The sequence below is a fragment of the Protopterus annectens genome, chromosome 3.part1 (assembly GCF_019279795.1).
Source record: "Protopterus annectens isolate FY-2018-M chromosome 3.part1, PAN1.0, whole genome shotgun sequence".
Classification (NCBI taxonomy): Eukaryota; Metazoa; Chordata; order Ceratodontiformes; family Protopteridae; genus Protopterus; species Protopterus annectens.
In genome coordinates, this window is record NC_056732.1 from 526522317 (window position 1) to 526542188 (window position 19872).

At 43.5% G+C, this 19872-nt stretch overlaps 1 protein-coding gene across 1 annotated transcript in view; it reads left to right on the forward strand.

Annotated features, from left to right (window-relative positions):
- The window catches only part of ACVR2B (activin A receptor type 2B), a 715604-nt gene that overhangs the window by 340970 nt on the left and 354762 nt on the right, over positions 1-19872 (forward strand). Inside the window, exon 5 of the mRNA XM_044066229.1 lies at positions 13870-14013. Within this exon, the coding sequence (XP_043922164.1) occupies positions 13870-14013 (144 nt within the window). The remainder of the gene's footprint in view (positions 1-13869; positions 14014-19872) is intronic.

Sequence of the window (19872 nt, forward strand, 5' to 3'; positions counted from 1 at the left end):
TTCTTACTCCAGACTGATGTCAGAAAAAGTAAATAATTGTATTTCTTGTGCAAAGCAAATACCTCATAAGGACTTTCATTCTTGCTGTATTCCTTGCCTAGGCCCTGATCACAATGTTGCTGGTTGCCGGTTTTGTACTAGATTTAACCAACGCACTATTAAGCGTCTGTATGGTTTTGCTTTAAACTATTTTGGACGCCGGTTTAATTATCCAGAAATGTCGTCGGATAGCCATCCGACTACCAGAGTTCACAAAAAACGCAAAGAAAAGGAGAGAGCTAGACAACCAAGGCCCAAAACCGACGAAGAAGCTTCTCCTAAGCCAGTCGCCGGTTCACCGGTTCTCAGTGAGGCGTTTTTGCAGCCCCTGACACCCGCTACTTTAGAGTCACAGGCCGCTACCGACTCCCACGTGGAGTCGGCCATGCTGCTGGATACTCAAGGTATTGGAGCCTCGGATACTATTCCTTCAGAATGATCTGGAGCTGCTGAGCAGGCACCGGCTTCTGAGGGTGTATTCAGACCTAAACATCTTTACATTAAACCAACCTCAGCTTCAAAGGCAAAGACTAAAGCACCTTCTAAAGCAAATAAACTCAAGAGCCACATGGATAGGCCTCTATGCCCAAAAAACAGATGCTCAAAATGGCCGAAGACTTAATTACTTTGATCAGGGGTTCCCATCCCCCTCCTGATAAGAGGCCTAGGCAAGAGACTGACTATGAATCTTCAGATCGGGTTTCTGTTGCTTCTGATTCCTCTTCTGATCAGAAATATTCTGTTCCCCCCTATGAGGATTCTGATGCTGAAGAATCTATACCTTCAGCTTCTCCTCCAGAGGACTATTCTTTTGGGGAAACCTTGCATACCATTAGGGAGCATTTCCACTGGGAGAGCCAAGATTTTTCTGAATCTAAAAAGAGGCTCAGGGATTTCCTTTTACTACCTCAGCACAGGCCACTAGCCATTCCACCTTTGTTAGATATTGTAGATGATGTGTTTTTGGAGTCTAGTCTTACCCCTGACTCCTTACCTCCAGCTCCTGTTAAGCCTGACAGATATTACAGGGTTCCTGACTCTCATAAATTCCTTTTTAAAAACCTTGCTGCAGACCCAGAAACTATTTCACAGGGTCCCAGAGGAGTTAAGGCTTCCACTGCAAAAAACCCTACCCCTTCTGACAGAGGTTGTAAGGCACTGGACAGATGGGGGGAAAAAGGTTTACGCATCTGCTACCTTGGCTATAAGGGCCTTAAACTGTCAGTTTCATATGCTCAAATATCAGCAACATGCCATGGCATTGCTTAAAAGCATACTTTGCAATGTGGTTTTGATTCTTTGGAGGCCTCCTGCAGGGCCGCAGTTACGGGTTCTGTAATTAGGAGGCATGCTTGGTTAAAGGAACAAAGTCTGCCTGATCATCTCAAAGTTAAATTATTAGATGCACCTTTACAGCATGATACTTTGTTTAGTGTTAAGGCAGAGGAGGTGTTAAAGAAAATGGAGGACAAAGCTAAATCTATGCAAACTGTCAAAGATTTTTTTACAAGTACAGCCATCTAGGTTTAGTAGACACTGGCCTACAAAGAATTGGGCCTTTCCTGTGTCAGACAGACCACAAAGGGGCAGATCCAGACACCCCAGAGGCAGATCCCAGACGCAGGGTTCCTTCAGGTCAAAGCAATGGAGTGCTTCTACCTCCAGAGTTGGAGAAGACAAATCACAACCATACAGGAAATAGTCCCAATGACTTTCCCCTGCCTGCACCAAGCACTTATCTCCTGGCAGCACCCTTAGGGGGAAAATTAGCACTTTTTTCTCAAAATTGGCACATTATAACCCAGGACAAGTGGGTTCTAAATATCATGTCACAAGGGTACAAGTTCCATTTCCATACCCTGCCAAAGGCAAATGGCTGGCCAGATCTGCCAAAAAATCAATGGGCAGAGGCACAAAAACATGTCGCATCCCTCATGGACATGGGAGCCATTCAGCAAGTACCAGAGCAAGAGCAGGGACAAGGATTTTACTCAAGACTGTTCTTGGTACCCAGAAAGGACAAGACCTGGAGACCAATACTGGACCCTATCTATTCTGAACACATTCTTGGATATACCAAAATTCAAGATGATGACCTTGCAGCAGCGTCTGCCCATTCTGGCCAAGAACTCTTGGCTGGTGACTTTAGACCTAAAAGAGACATACCTGCATGTCCCATTCAGACAATTGTGCAGAAGATACCTCAGATTCAAGGCTGGCTCAATGCATTTCCAATTCTCTGCACTGCCCTTTGGCTTATCTACTGCGCCCAGGGTCTTTACCAAGTGCCTGGCACCAGTAATTGCATTCTGCAGATAAAGAGGAATACAGATATATCCTTACTTGGGCAACTGTCTAATTCAAGCAGAGAACAAGGACATTCTTCTACAGCATCTGGCGTTTGTGAAAAGACTTCTAACATGCCTAGGGTACACAGTCAACGAAAAGAAATAAAAACTAGTACCCTCTCAAGAGATAATATTCCTGGGTGCAAGCTTAAATACAACTGCCCAGATGGCTTACCTCACGCCAGACAAACAAAGGCAACTGACTACCTATTTCAAAATGATGGCAACAAAGGCCCAGTTATCTGCAAGTAAAATTCTGCAGGCTTTGGGCTTCATGGCATCCTGCATCCTACTAATTCCATATGCAAGACTGCATATGAGGAAACTTCAACGGTACCTAAAAAGTGTTTGGTGTCAACATTGCCACAGCCTGGAAACAATGATTACTCTCATTTCCTGCATACAACAGGAGTTTCGATGGTGGGCAGAAGCCTCTCACCACAACAAGGGACTGTCATTCAGTTTACCCACAGCCAGACAGACACTGACAACGGATGCAACAGATTATGCCTTTGGGGGCCCACATGGCAGGAAGATACATTCAGGGTACATGGTCCTCAACCCAAATGTATCTACATATCAATCAAAAAGAGATGCTAGCTGTTCAGAATGCCCTGACAGCCTTCAACGACCTACTTCATCCGGGACAACTACTGATAAAGGCAGACAACACCACGGTCGTGTGGTATATAAACAAGCAGGGGGGCACACATTCTTACCCCCTTTGCAGACTAGCCATGACTTTGTGGGACACAGCATTAACTTACCAAGTACATCTGCAGGCACAACTCCTGCCAGGAAGGAAAAATACTCTGGCAGACGAACTAAGCAGAAACCTCATGGATCCCCACGAATGGCAGCTGGATCCACAAGTCTTCAGCATGATAACAAGGAAATGGGGATGCCCAGACATAGATCTATTTGCCTCCCTTCACAACTACCAACTAAAAAGATTCTGCACAAGGACTCATCACAGACAAGCATGGGAAGTGGATGCCCTATCTTTCAGCTGGAAAAACCTATCAGTATATGCCTTTCCCCCACTGCCTCTCCTCCCCGAGGTACTCCTAAAGGTCAGACAGGAGAAGACAAAAATGATACTGATTGCCCCAGACAGGCTCCGCCAGTAATGCTTTCCAATCCGAAAGAACTTGTATCAATGCCCAGCTTGGACCTTACCTCAAATACCTCATCTACTGTCACAGCAAAACAGTCAGATCCTGCACAGCCAAATCAGGACTTTAAACCTGACAGCATGGCGGATAATGTGGTCATACAAAACACACCTCTCAGTAAAGCTGTGATGGATGTCATTTTGGAGGCCAGAAGGCCTAGTACTAGAAAATCTTATGCTGGAAAATGGAAGAGATTCTGTGCTTGGAACCAGGCACAAGGAACTGATACAGCTGTGCCAAATATTCCTCAGATTCTGCAATACTTAACTGAGATGCTGGACAAAGGCCTATCTTTTTTCATCTATTAAAATTCATGCCTCTGCCATTTTGGTTCATTACAATACAGAGCCACCAATCTTTTCTCATCCCTTATTAAAACAGTACCTCAGAGGAGCCAAAAATTTAAGGCCTCCAAGGAGATCACCAATGCCTGCATGGGACCTCAACTGTGCCTTGGAAAAACTCACCCTGCCCCCTTTTGAGCCAGCTGCTACTGCTGATATAAAGTTCTTATCTTGGAAAACAGCTCTGCTCCTAGCAGTAACTTCTGAAAGACGAGTTTAAGAGCTACAGGCACTCATGGATGTGGAACCTTTTATCATTTTTTATCCAGACAGGGTCTCTCTGAGGACTAACCCAGCATTCATGCCTAAGGTGGTGTCCAGTGTGGCTCTTAACCAAACTGTTCTTCTGCCAACTTTTTATCCAAATCCGCAGAACAAGGGGGAGAAAATTCTGCATTCTTTTGATGTACACAGACAGCTCAGATTCTACTTGGACAGAACCAAAGTTTTCAGAAAGACAGAGCAATTACTAGTGGCATATGCTGCAGGATCACAAGGAAAGGCTATCTCAAAGCAGACTATTTCAAAGTGAATAGGCCACTGCATTCGTTTCTGCTACTTACACCATGGCAAGCCAGTGCCTAAGGGCATTAGGCCACATTCAACCAAAGCTGCAGCCACTTCAGCAGCCTTTCTCAGGGGAGTACCAACCAAGGACATTTTAGAGGCTGCTACTTGGAGTTCAGTATGCACACCTTTACAAAGCACTATCATCTGCCACTCTACTCTAAATCCAGGGCAGGCTTTGCCACTGCAGTCCTGCAGGGCCTCACAGCCACTCCTAATGTTGTTTAGCTCCAGCCTCCCATCCATAGCTTTGGGACTCTACCCAAATGTAATAACTGCAACAGTGAAACACGAAGAACATAGTACAGTTGTGTAGATGTTCGAGTGTATTCACTGTTACAGTCCAGGTTAACAACCCACCATCCCCCTTTTCTTGTGATGGAACTTATCTTTCCTTCTCTGATTTATACAACCTATGTGGTGTATTTGCTTGTAGATGAAGGTAAAGTTTATATTGGTGCATGTATTTATATATATATATATATATATATATATATATATATATATATATATATATAAAATATAAATTTTGGCTACCATTTTAGGGGTCACCTGACATCTGGGGCAAGAAAAACTAAAGAAAATGGCGTCGGCCACATCTTTTATACCCCTGACGACCTGCCGTCAGGGAAGGAGCGACAGCAGCCGACGCAGGACCCAGGACTTTGGAATTCAGGCCGACTGAGGGCAACCTGCCAGCAGGATTACCCAAATGTAATGACTGCAACATTGAATACACTCGAACATCTACGTTTATGGTAAGTGTACACAACTGTACTTTCCTCAACCAACTCAGCAACTGTTCACAAATGCCTCAGACTTTGGGTGGGGAGCAACCTCTGCTTCCAGGAAAGTTCAGGGCATTTGGTCCCCTTCTGAAAGGGAGGAACATAACATCAGGGAAATGAGGGTTTTACTTTTAGCCTTGCAGATCTTTCACCTTCTATTCTTGCCAGGACCCCTAAAGATCCTCACAGACAATACCACGGTCCTTTGGTGCATAAGCAAGGGTGTATAAAATTTTATATCCTCTGTTGTTTAGTCATTTAAAGCTTGGGATTTGGCTGCCTTATACAAGGTAATTCTGCATGCTGTGTACCTTCCTTCAGCTCAGATCTCAGTGGCAGATGTATTAAGCAGGTCCATGGCACAAACTCACAAGTGGATGCTCCACAAGGATGTGTTCTTGGACCTAGTTCACCGGTGGGGTACTCCAGATCTGGACCTATTTGCCTCCCCTATGAACAGACAACTTCCTCACTTTTGTGTCAGGGCACCTAATCCTCAAGTGTGGAAAGTGGACGCCCTCTCATTGTCATTGAAGGGGGAGGGTTCTCTCTGCATTCCCCCCTTCCCCTTAATTCAGAAACTCCTGCTGAAAATTCTACAGGACAAACCAAAAATCTTGTTAGTGAGTCTCTCTTGGCAAGACGGCACTGGTTCCCCTCTTCTGCAGTTAGTCAAGGGTCATCTCTACAAGTTATCTCACAGGCTGGACCTGCTCACTCAGGACAAGGGATCATTGATTCACTCACATTTGTTAACTCTACAGCTGACCTTGTGGCTGATCAACTTTTGTTCCCTTTCAGGCACGTATTCTCTAAGGACATGCTAAGGGTTTTGCAGGAAGCCAGGAAACCCACTACTAGAAAATCTTGTATTTCCAAGTGGGGAAGATTTTTTTCCATTTGGTGCCAAAAAAGGGAAGTGTCTCCCTTTGGCATGGACATCCCCCTAGTGCTTTCTGACCTGTGTGAGTTGCTCAACAATGGCCTTTCTTACTCCTTTTTTAAAGTCCATTGTTCTGCCTTGTCTGCCTGCTTGCCTTTGAACCCTCCCCTAGCTTCCAGGCTAGAAGTTAAGCTTTTTCTAAAGGCTGTCCTACACTTAAGATTCCCGGGAAACCCTTTTCCTCCTCCCTGGGATCTCAATTATGTGCTGGATAAACTTACCCAGGCCCCTTTTGAACCAGCAGCTTCTGCTTCCCTAATGTTTTGCACATGGAAAACAATACTTCTGGTAGCCTTGACCTCTGCCAGAAGGGTTTCTGAAATTTAGGCGTTAATGGCTTTGCTTCCCTTTCTTGTCTTCGAAAAGGACAGGGTATCTTTGAGAACTAACCCTTCTTTCATGCCAAAAGTGGTGAACGAGTTGTTTCATAGCATTGATGGATGGCAGGCCAGAAATGCTGATTTATAGCTCCCTTTTAGCTAAGACAGCATTGTTTCTCTAACCTTTTCAGTATGGAAAGGACTGTGCATGCTGTTTCCTCAGTGTATAAACTTCTTGACCAAAATCAAAGGGTCAGTCCTTAACCCCATCCTGAGGACTCGGACAGATTGGATGATTTCGCTGTCTTTCCCTTTAGGCACATGTTATCTGTGAAATGTGATCAGTATGTAGTGGGTGGCTAGAAAACCAAATACAGGCAACTCTTACTTTACTAAATGGAAGAGATTCTGCCTTTCTTGCCAAAGAAGGGATCAGAACCCATCACAGACCTTATTGTCCGCTGTCATCGAGTACCCATCATGCCTTTACATATCAGGGTTGTTTATGCCTTTCTGAAGTACAAGTCTCAGCCCTTTTAGCCATCCTGACTTGGGATCCCCCATTCCTTATTGCCTTTAAAGCATTTTTTTTAAAAGGGGTACTGCACCTGAGACCTTCCAAGACTGGCCTTCCTTTAGTATGGAACCTTATTAGTGTGTTTGGGACTTTGACATTACCCCTCTTTGAACTGGCTGTTTCTGCATCCTTGAAGTTTCTGATATGGAAAACTATCTTCTCTTTCTTGTCTTTCACTTTAGGCAGAAGGATTTCAGGACCTCATGTTCAAAGAACCTTTTGGAATCTTCCACAAAGACGAGGTCACTCAAGCGAACCCTTCTTTTCCATCCACAGTAACAGTCATAGAATCAAGCCATTCACATCAGTGTTCTGTCCTTCACCCCAGAACATAGGGAAGAATGTTCTGCATACACTTGATGTGCATAAGTAGTTCAGATTCTATGTGGACGGGCAAAACTGTGGTTAAAAAAATAGGTGAGTTACTTGTATCATTTGTGAAAGGTAGGGGTGGGAATACCTTTCTTCAAACAGATTTTCTCAAAATGGTTAGACCACTGTATTTTTCTCTTGCTCTTTTTTATGGGAAGACCATACCAGTGCAAGTAATGACCCATTATGTTAGAGGTACACAGGCAATTGCTGCCTTCCTTAGATGGAAAAAGCAATCAGTCTAATTTTGAAGCAGCTACTTTGTCTTCAGTCCTCACCTTCTCTTACAGTCTGGACATTTGCAGTTTGAGCAGTACTGTGCATGATTAGTTTAGGGGCTGATGGGATTCAGAACCTTGTCTGTTTGCAATCATAAACCCTTAGTTATGATGATGTTTTTGCCTTCCAGATGTTCTTCGTCTTCCATTGCTGCAGTCCTGACTATTGCTGCAGTCCTGACTATTGGGTATAGTCCGCGTCCAGTCGGCCCGAATACCAGAGCAGGGTACTAATGCGCATGACCGACGCCATATCCTCAGTCTTTTGGCGGATGGTCCGTAGCAGAAGCACTTTAGCGAGTGCAGGTAGGCGTTCTGAAATATTTCAAACCGAGTTTCAGACAAACAGAGTTGGCTAAGTACCCGCTAGAACATTTTGTTTTTCTTGCCTCAGTATTTACCGGATGTCAGAAAAAGTGAATAACTGTATTTCTTGTGGGAAACAGATACCTCATAGGGATTATCATACCTTGTGTATACCTTGTTTAGGCTTGTGCTAGGTTTAACAAACGCACTATTAAGAGGAGGTTAGACTGTGCCAGGTTAGTGTTTGGGACAAAACAGTGAAGCCTAGGGTTGAAGAACCGGCAGTCCCGGACGTCGGTTCTTTAGAGGGCTCAGTGGAGTCGGAGGTTTTGCCAGGAGTTTCCATGGAGTCCCAGGCAGAAACTATACTCTTACAGGATGTGCCTTCTCAGGAGGTAGGCCAGGCTGAGGGGGCTTCTCAGGTGACTGTTCTTCCCTCTCTTCCCAAGGTAGTTAGAGCCTCTCCTTCTGTTGCCAAAGCTTCTTTGAGAGGTAGGCCTAGTTTAGCTTCAGTGGGGGCTTCTCCTAGCATTTCGGGTTCTGTACCTAAGAAACATATGCTTAAAATGGCAGAAGATTTAATTACTATGATTAGGGGTTCTATGCCCCGCCTGATAAGAGGCCTAGGGTGGAACCGGAGTTTGATAGTTTTGAACAGTGTTCTGAGGCTTCAGAATCTTCTGTGGAAGATATGCAGGAGTATCCTACTTATTCTGATTCTGATGTGGATGATTCCACTCCTACAGCTTCTCCGCCTGAGGATTTCTCATTTTCAGAGACTCTGCATTCCATGAGGGAGCACTTTAAATGGGAAGGCCAGGATTACTCTGATTCCAGGAAAAGGCTTAGGGAGTTCTTGTTTTACCCCAGCATAGGCCTTTAGCTATTCCTCCTGTGTTGAATGTGGTGGAAGATGTTTTTGCAGAGGCTTCCCTGAACCCTGACTCTTTGCCTCCTGCTCCTGTTAAGCCTGATAGGTATTATAGGGCTCATAAATATTTGTTTAAGAGTCCTAGGGGACCCAGAAACTATTTCTCAAGGGCCTAAGGGTGTAAAGGCTTCTGTGGTTAAAAATCCTGTTCCCACTGATAAAGAGGCAAGGGCTTTGGATAGGTGGGGAAAGAAAGTGTATACTTCTTCCACTCTAGCCATGAGAGCTTTGAATTGTCAGTTTCACATGCTAAAATATCAGAATTATCTCCTTTCACAATTGAAATCTAAGGTGGATGCTTTGGCGGAAGGTATTGAGTGTAAAGAGTTGCTGGATTTGGTTCATGTGTCTGAACAAGTGGGTAAGCATTCTTTGCAATGTGGTTTTGATGCTGTACAGGCCTCCTCGAGGGTGGCTGCTACCAGTTCTGTTCTTAGGCATGCCTGGTTGAAGGATCAGAATTTAGCTGAGCATGTTAAGACAAGGATTTTGGATGCTCCTTTACAGTCTGATGTGTTGTTTGGATCGCCTGTGGAAGCAGTTTTAAAGAAAATGGAGGACAAAGCTAAGTCTATGCAAACTGTTAAAGATTTTTGCAGGTGCAGCCACCAAAGTTTAGTAGAAATTGGCCTGCTAAGGGGTGGACATATCCTGCCTATGATTCCCAGTCTAGGCTCAAGGTTCTTTAGGCCTAGAACAGGAGTTCGCCTGCTCAGACTTCTGGTGAGGGCAGGGGTCAGTCCTTAAACAGACCCAATGACCTGTCTTTCAGCTGCCAGCAGATTCACGTTTGGCAGCTCCTTTGGGAGGAAGACTGTCTCTTTTCAAAGAAAATTGGGATTTAATTACTCAAGACAAATGGGTGTTGGATATCATTCACCACGGTTACAGATTTTATTTCCATACAATGCCCTTTCAAAGGCATGCCAGATGTTCCTCCTCCACAAAGAAAAGAGGCTCACAAGCAAGTTTCTCAGTTACTTCACATAGGGGCCATTCAGCCAGTCCCTGTATCAGAAAGGGGCCTAGGATTTTATTCTCGCCTGTTCCTAGTACCAAAGAAGGGGAACACGTGGAGACCAATTTTGGATTTATCTATCCTCAACACTTATCTGGACATTCCCAAGTTCAAGATGTTGACGTTACAACAGCTTTTACCTCTGCTGGGCAAAGATCACTGGATGGTAACTTTAGATCTCAAAGAAGCTTACCTTCATGTGCCTATAAGGCTAAGTTGCAGGAAGTATGTTTCGAGCTGGAAATTCTCATTATCAGTTCTCTGCATTGCCCTTTGGCTTATCTACTGCCCAGAGTGTTCACAAAGGTTCTGGCTCCAGTGATAGCTTACTTCAGGCTTCAAGGAATTCAAATCTATCCTTACTTGGACGACTGCCTGATTCTGGCTCAAGAAAAGGAAGATCTTCTGCAGCATCTGGAATATGTTATAGCAGTGCTAAGATGCCTAGGGTATTCTGTGAGCGAAATAAAGTCCAGTCTAGTACCCTCTCAAGACATGTGCTTTCTGGGTGTGAGACTGAATACAGCAGCCCAGATGGCCTTTTTAACCCCGGACAAACAAAAGAGTCTGTCACTTTACTTCCATCAACTATCTCATCAGTCCGTGCTGACTGCAAGGACAGTCCTTCAAGCATTAGGGTTCATGGCATCTTGTATTCTGGTGCTTCCCAATGCCAAACTGCATATGAGGAAGCTACAATGGTATCTCAAAATGTATGGACACAGCACTGCCAGGATTTGGACACTGTCATTCAAATAATACCTTGCCTTCAAAAGAATTCTTGTGGTGGGCTCAGGAATGTCACCTAAACAAGGGACTCTCTGTGACCCGCCAGAGGCAAGTCAGATCTTAACGACAGATGCCTCGGACATTGCTTGGGGAGCTCATCTAAATGGAAAGTGGATACAAGACAAGTGGCCTGCCAGACTACAGCATCTACATATCAACATGAAAGAGATGTTAGCAGTCCAGTTTGCATTAATGGCTTTCAAGGAGTTACTTCTTCCAGGGCAGGTGTTGATTCTAACAGACAACACAACTGTCATGTGGTACATCAACAAGCAAGGGAACACATTCTTATCCTCTATGCAGGCAAGCAATGATTTTATGGGAGATAAGCCTGCAACTAACTCTTCAGGCAAGGTTTCTGCCAGGAGCACAGAACTCCTTAGCAGATGTGTTAAGCAGACAAATCATGGATCGTGGAAACTGGATCTTCATGTATTTCAGAAACTGACAGTGTCATGGGGAACTCCAGACATAGATCTGTTCGCTTCTCCACTAAACCACCAGCTGCCAAAGTATTGCACAAAGGGGTTTCATCACACAGCTTGGAAAGTGGATGCTCTGTCTTTCAGTTGGAAAAACCTTCATGTGTATGCCTTTCCACCTCTGACTCTTCTTCCAAAGGTACTGTTAAAGGTCAGACAAGACAGGCCAAGGATGATTTTGATAGCTCCAGATTGGCCTCGGCAACACTGGTACCCACTACTACGGAGTCTGGTAAAGAAGCCTCCATGGCCTTTACCTCTGATTCCTCATCTGTTATCTCAGAAGGACGGTCATCTGCTCAATGTCAAGCTTCAATCTCTTCATCTAACAGCCTGGCATTTTCTGTGTTGAAACACAGCAGGTCTCAACTTCCTCAACAAGTTTTAAATGTGATTATGGAAGCTAGAAGACCCAGTACAAGGAGAGTGTATGCAGAAAACTGGAAGAGATTTTTATTTTGGAGTACAGAAAAGAATTTGGAGATTTCTGAGCCTAATTTGAGTGTGGCTCTTCAATATCTTACTGAATTATTGGACAAAGGTTTGTCCTTCTCTTCCATTAAGATTCATGCTGCAGCAATTTCAGCTCACTATGATTGTGACCCACCTTTGTTTTCGCATCCTTTGTTCAAGCAGTTTCTTAGAGGGGCAAAGAATATAAGACCGAGCTCCTACTCCTGCTTGGGATCTCAATTTTGTGTTGGAAAAACTTACTCTACAACCTTTTGAGCCTGCAGCTACTGCTGAATTGAAATACTTGTCATGGAAGACTGCTTTTCTGTTGGCTATTACTTCTGCAAGAAGGGTGTCTGAGTTGCAGGCCCTTATGGCAGTAGAGCCCTTTATGATTTTCCATAAGGATAGGGTATCATTACGTACTAATCCTTCTTTTATGCCTAAGGTGGTTTCTAGTGTGGCTTTAAACCAAACTATTCATTTGCCTACGTTTTTTGCAGATCCTCAAAATAAAGGGGAAAAGATTTTGCACACTTTAGATGTACACAGGCAATTGCGTTATTATTTAAGCAGGACTATGGATTTTAGGCAGTCTCAGCAGTTGTTTGTTTCTTTTGCTTTGAGTTCACAGGGCAAGCCTGTGTCAAAACAAACTATTTCTAGGTGGATTGGCTTTTGCATTGCATTTTGTTATTCCCATCATGGCAAGGAGATTCCAGCTGGGATTAGGCCTCATTCCACTAGGGCTACTGCCACTTCAACAGCATTTCTAAGGCTGGTGGCAACTAAGGATATTTTGGAAGCAGCTACTTGGAGTTCAGTGCATACTTTCTCTAAGCATTATCACCTTCCTATCTACTCTAAGTCTAGGGCTGGTTTTGCCACAGCTGTTTTGCAAGGCATGTTGTCAGCTCCTACTTCTTTATAATTTGCCAGCCTCCCTTACCTCTGCTTTGGGATTCTACCCAATAGTCAGGACTGCAGCAATGGAAGGCGAAGAACATAGTACAGTTTTGTACCTACCATAAATGTAGATGTTCGAGGATTCCATTGCTGCAGTCCAATTTCCTCCCTCCTTCCCCTCTGTATTTAGGGGTGGTTGTGTAGGTGAGTTTACATGCTTATATTTTTGTATATATTGTTGTTTATATTGTGCATGTTTTTGGTGCAGGTTTTTTGGGACTTGTCTTTTTAGGGTCTTCTGACATCTGGGGCAAGAAAAGACTGAGGATATGACGTCGGTCATGCGCATTAGTACCCTCTGGTATTCGGGCCGACTGGACTATACCCAATAGTCAGGACTGCAGCAATAGTCAGGACTGCAGCAATGGAATCCTCGAACATCTACATTTATGGTAGGTACAAAACTGTACTTTTTCTGGCTTTGCTGTTAGTGGGCTGAAATCGCCAAGCCAAAACCTTGATTCATGTGCGGCTCAAGCTCCACCACATTTAGTTTGCATGTATTTCTTTATAACTGCAAATAGCAAATATGTGTGGAAGTCCGATAAGAATGTAAAGTGAGAAATGGTTTGATTACAACAGTCTTCTAGATTTTGTAGTTTAGTGCTTTCAATCTGTATTTTGCTTTATTATATCATTTAGAAGAGGGGAAAGTTCTTAGATGTGAGCTAACCATTTTAGTCTGGTGGAAACTGCAGACCACTTTGAAGAGATAAAGATGGGTAGAATTGAAACCGTTGTGTAAATGTAATTATGTCCTTTAATTGGTGTGTCTTTATTGTATTAAAAAAACTTAACTGCAGAAAATGAAAAACTGTATGCTGGCTGCCATTTGTTAGACTTTGGGCCTGTATTTCTAGTCTGTTGATTTTCAGTGAAATGGACAGTTTTGATTGTAATTATGTAGCAATTTATAACTGCTACAGCGTGATCCTTTCTTAAAGGATGATGTTCTGATTCTTTCCCTTACCTTTCCATTTCATAAACCTGTTGCGATTCTAACAAATTTACTTTTGCTGTTAAGATTTCTAACAGTATTGCATACGTCTTTATTGGCAAACACTGTGGATAAATGGAGAAGTATCAAAAGCTTGTGTTATGTGTTTTAACTTTTATGGTCAAAACAGTTTACCTTCAAGATTTGCAGATAGTAATTTGATTTTCACTTTACAGGACCCTGGGCTACCACCACCTTCTCCTTTAGTTGGGTTAAAGCCATTGCAGTTACTAGAAATAAAAGCCAGGGGGCGCTTTGGTTGTGTTTGGAAGGCTCAGCTAATGAATGACTATGTAGCTGTGAAGATTTTTCCGATCCAGGTAAGGGAAATTAGCTGGTGGTTTAGTGTTGCACAATTTCTGTTTGTGTTTTGGAACTACATAGATTTGATATAAAAGTCTTTTTTTTTTTGTTTTTAGTTGGGAGAAGTAAAACTATTTTGGACACTGACAACAAAATATGTTAGTTTGCTGCATTTTAATTTCTTTTTTTTATTAAATATACATATTTCATTGCTTATTTCACAAATCACTTTGGACAGAAATCTTTTGTAAATTAGCCGTTTGTTTCTTTATCATCCAAGTCTTGGACAGTTATTTATGTAAACAACTTCTCACTTCTAATAGCGGTTTTAATAAGTACAGGTTGTGTTCATTGGTTTCATCTAAAAGTACTTTCTAAAACTTACAATTTTAGTTATTGCTGTCCTGTTCTTTCCAGCCTTATTTTTTCTTCTCCAGATTTGTGCGCAAAGTATTTTTTTAGGAATTGAGTTGAACATGTAACGAGCTTGTTTCACTTCAAAGTGCATGAATTTTTTTTTTTCCAAAAAATGGTTAACTTTGTATAATATTGTCAGCAGGCTTGATGTCATCATTTTGATCACTCTGGTTAAAAGAAGTGCTAATTTGTCTGCTGATCACCATTTGGTGATGGGTTGGATTAGATGGTTGGGGCAGTGGCTAGAAAAACCTGGGGAACCAAACTGTTTGTGAGACACTATCCTTGCAACACCTAATCTAATTGAGACTTTGGGAAATGAGTTAACCCCAGTTTATACAAGAGCTTCTCCAATATACCATGGAGAGGTCGGGTATGGAATCTGAACTGACCATGGTGTCATGGAGCTGTGATAAGTAGCTAGTGCTTGTCGGGATGTTAACGGAAGTGCTGTGGTGGGACATCACCCATGAGGAAACCATCAGGTTAAAGAATCTTCCAAGCAGTGCTAGCAGAAGGTCTCCAGTTTTGACTCTTGGGTATTCAGGGAGTGAGGAAGGCTGCAACAGTTGCTGAAGATCCATGTCTGGGAGGTGTTTAGTGAGGCCATAGTGACTTTCAGATTACCTCAGAGAAGTTCTGTCAAACCATTTCGTCATCAACCCCTTTCTTCTCCATTTTGTACATGGGGTCAGAGTGTCTTGTCACCTTCCACCATCTCTCTTGATTCAGTGCCACTCTCCTACCTTCGACAGTCATGCCTGACTGTCACAAGTCTTCTCTCACACAATCCATTTATCTCTTTGCTGGACATCCTCGTTTCCTCTTGCCTTCTTGTCTGTCTGAAATCTTCCTCACCAAATTGTCTTGTGCTTTTCTGCATATGAGCTCAAACCATTTTGCAGCTCAAAATGTAGAGTGGAAATGTTGCAAAGGCTTTTTCCTCATCAGTAGTGTGATATACCGACTTCAGGTGGAAGCATAACGGAAAAGTAGATGGAACACTTTGAGAAGCTACTGAATGCACTGGGCATGCCTTCCTTTCAGGAGGAAGTACCAAAAGCAGATGGAGGTATTGGACTTGTTTCTGCAAATGGGATTAGTGTGGCAGTTAAGTACAGCAGCTTTGGCAAGGCTGTGAAGGTTGACGAGGTCTGGATAATAAAGCTAGAGCTAATGAACATTGTTGGGATGTTGTGGATTTGAGTGTCCACTAAAGACAGTCAATGTTGGTGTTTTAAACTTGACTTTTTGAGTTGTCTGCCCTTAAAGTAAATTTAACTTTGAAAGCACTTCCTAGTCTCATCTAATATGCTCATACTAATGATCACTAAAAGATCAAACTGGGAAGTTCTTCCCCTTTGACTGCTAAAGCTTGAGATAATTGCTCCTTCATATTTTCCGTATTTTCCTAGGTGCTTAGCATGCTGTGCAAAACCCAGAAGTATTAACCCCTTTTTTCCTTCTTAATTTTAAAATGGTCAGTATTTGGGACAAGACTACTAATCACTGGTGACCATTATGCATATTTTGTCTTCTACTAACATTACACATACTATCTGCTGCATTTACTTTACTTGTATAAACACCTACGCATTAGATAAGATGAAGGGTCTGCCTGCTAGATTCATCTCTGCTTGCCAGCCTTTTATCACTAGGTCTTCTAAGAGTGTACAAACTGCCTTATGCCACATAATGAACTTGTATTCAGCACTAAAAGTTTTATCTATGAGAGATGTAAGTACCTAATTACTCTGAAGGTGTCCCTCTCTCTAAAACTTGTCCTATGAGCTTCATACACCGCTACTACAGTCCCTCCTTAATCATACCAAAATGTTATATAATAAGGCTGTAAATCTTATTTTTTTGTTGGGAGTGATTGATTCTTTAAGTGGCAGCAAAAATCGGGCCACTCATTCACCTCATGCTTACCTTACTGTAATAAAAACACTCCAGATCTACCCCTTTGAACCACAGCAGCAGAAATAGTTTAGTGATAGATAACTCTATTGTCAGGCACACTGGCTCGTCACTTACAAGACACGGCAAGGAGAGAGTTACAGTGAGATGTTCGTGTTTCACTGTTGCAGTCCTAACCAATGGGTTTTCCAGCTCCCGATAGCCCTCGATCGGCCAGAATACCAAAGGTAAGTAAAAATGACATCGGCTGTCAGTTGTAAAGGACGTCAGGGCATCTGATACAAAAGGAGGCAGCCAATGTCACTTCCTCAGTCTTCCTTGCCGCAGAGCCCGAAGCAGAAGCATTTCTTGCACGAGTGCCGGTCGGCAGTTTACCTTTTGTGTTTCTGACTATGAAGTTGAAGTCCACTACAGCTAAGTACCCCATTGGGGATCCTCTTTTCTTGCCTTAACGAATGTCAGAAAAGGTTAATAATTGTCTTACCTGTGGAAAACAGATTCTCCATAGAGATTTTCATTCCTATTGCATTATTTGTTTAGGCCTTGACCACAACGTTCCTAATTGTGATCTTTGTGCTTCCTTTAATCCACGTACTATTCGTCGTCTGGCTAAGCTTTTAGCTAAGCATTTTGTAGTTTGGCCTAAGTTTGTCGGTATGGCGTCCGCTGGTCTTCAGGCTTCAGATATCCCCAAGAAGCATAAGGACCGCGACAGGCTTCTGAAGGTCAAGTCCTCGGATGATGTTAGGTTGTTCATCCGTCTTGCGGTAGCCAGTGAGGCGCATTTGCAGCCCCTGCAGCCCACAGATTTTCAACCGCAGGTCTCGGTTGAAACCATTTTTGAGGTCCCCAGGCCCTTGGTGTCCATTTTGCCTTCTGACCTTCCACCTGTTGCCTCTTCAGCTGGATCCAGAGATGCAAAGCTGACTCCGGTGTCCGAGACTTCAGTTCTTCGTTCAGACAGCAACCTCATACCGACGACTTTGGCTGCAACTTTGGCTGTTGCCAGGCCTCCCGAGTCCTTTAGACTTGCAGGTAAATCTTCCAGTCATAAGCCTGTGAAGATGTTCATCGTGTTTCACTGTTGCAGTAATTACAGTTGGGTTATCCTGCTGGCAGGCTACCCGCAGTCGGCCTGAATTCCAAAGTCTAGGTCCAGCGTCGGTTGCTGTCACCTCCTCCCTGACATCAGTGCGCCAGGGGTATAAAAGATGCAACCGATGCCATTTTCTTCAGTCTTTCTTGCCGCGCAGTGCCCAAAGCAACAGCAGTTCGCAAGTGCCGGTCGGCAGACTCCTGAGATTTTCCTGTTCAAATTTCAGATCCAAAGTCTTCATTAAAAGCTAAGTACCCCGTTGGGGAAACTTTTTTTCTTGCTCCAGACCGATGTCAGAAAAAGTTAATAATTGTATTTCTTGTGGGAAGCAAATACCTCATAAGGACTTCCATTCTTACTGTATTCCTTGCCTAGGCCCTGATCACGATGTTGCTAATTGTCGATTTTGTGCTAGAGTTAACCAACGCACTATTAAGTGTCTGTGCGATTTTGCATTTCACTATTTTGGCAGAAGATTTAATTACACTATGTCGTCAGATAGCCATCCGACTACCGCAATTCAAAAGAAACGCAAAGAAAAGGATAGGCATTCGAGGTCCAAAACTGACGATGAGGCTTCTTCTAAGCCAGTCGCCGGTTCGCTGGTTCTCAGTGAGGCGCTTTTGCAGCCCCTGACGCCCACTACTTTAGAGCTGCAGGCCACGTCCGACTCCCACATGGAGCCAACTAGGCCACTGGAAACTCTAGGTATTGGAACCTAGGAAACTATTCCCTCCGATGGGTCTGGAGCCGCTGAGCAGGAATCGGCTTCTGAGGGTGTTTTCAGGCCTACACAGTTATATGTTAAAACGACTTCAACGACAAAGACTAAAGCACCTCTAAAGGCAAAGAAACAAGTACAACAGCCCCAGGGACAGGTCTCCATGCCTAAAAAACAGATGCTCAAAATGGCCAAAGACCTAATTACTTTGATCAGGGGTTCCCATCCCCCACCTGATAAGAGGCCTAGGCAAGAGACAGAATATGAATCTTCAGATCAGGTTTCCATTTCTTCCGAGTCCTCTTATGATCAGGAATACTCTCTTCCTCCCTATGAGGATTCCTCCTGAGGATTATTCTTTTGGGGAAACTCTGCATACCATGAGGGAGCATTTCCAGTGGGAGAGCCAAGATTATTCAGAATCTAAGAAAAAGCTCAGAGACTTCCTTTTACTACCTCAGCACAGGCCCCTTGCTATTCCACCTGTGATAGACATTGTAGATGATGTATTTTCGGAGTCCAGTCTGACTCCTGACTCTTTACCTCCAGCTCCTGTTAAGCCAGACAGATACTACAGGGTTCCTGATTCACATAAATTTATTTTTAAGACCCCTGCTGCTGACCCAGAAACTATCTCTCAGGGTCCCAGAGGGGTCAAGGCTTCCACTGCAAAAAACCCTACCCCCTCTGACAGGGATTCTAGGGCATTGGACAGATGGGGAAAAAAGATTTACACTTCTGCTACTTTGGCTGTAAGGGCTTTAAATTGTCAGTTTCATATGCTTAAATATCAGCAATATATTATGTCACTGCTTAAACAGAAAATGTTGATAAATTCTGAATGTGCAGAAATCAAAGAAATGCAGGATTTATTGCATGCAGCTGAACAAGTGGGAAAGCATAGTTTGCAATGTGGTTTTGATTCTCTGGAGGCCTCCTGCAGGGCCGCTGTTACGGGTTCTGTCATTAGGAGGCATGCTTGGTTAAAGGAATAGAATCTGCCTGATCGTGTTAAAGCAAAATTATTAGATGCTCCATTACAGCATGATACCTTGTTTGGTGTTAAAGCAGAAGAGGTGTTGAAGAAAATGTAGGACAAAGCTAAATCTATGCAAACAGTCAAGGATTTCTTACAGGTACAGCCACAAGATTTAGCAGGCACTGGCCTACAAAGAATTGGTCCTTTCCAGTGTCAGACAGACCACAAAGAGGCAGATACAGACGCCCTAGAGGCAGATCGCAGCCCCAAGGCTCATACAGGTCTAAACAATGGGGTACTTCTACCTCCAAAAGTGGAGAAGACAAATCACAGCTATACAGGAAACAGTCCCAATGACTTCCCCCTGCCTGCGCCAAGCATTTATCTTCTGGCAGCACCTTTAGGGGGAAAACTAGCACTTTTTTCTCAAAATTGGCATGTAATAACCCAGGACAAATGGGTCTTGGATATAGTGTCACAAGGCTACAGGTTTCACTTTCACACTTTGCCAAGGGCAAACGGTTTGCCAGACCTGCCAAAAAATCAGTGGGCAGAGGCACAAAAGCAAGTGTCATCCATCATGGACATGAGGGCCATTCAGCAAGTACCACAGCAAGAGCAGGGACAAGGATTTTACTCAAGACTGTTCTTGGTGCCCAGAAAGGACAAAGCCTGGAGACCAATATTGGACCTATCTATTCTAAACACACATCTGGATATTCCAAGATTCAAAATGTTGACTC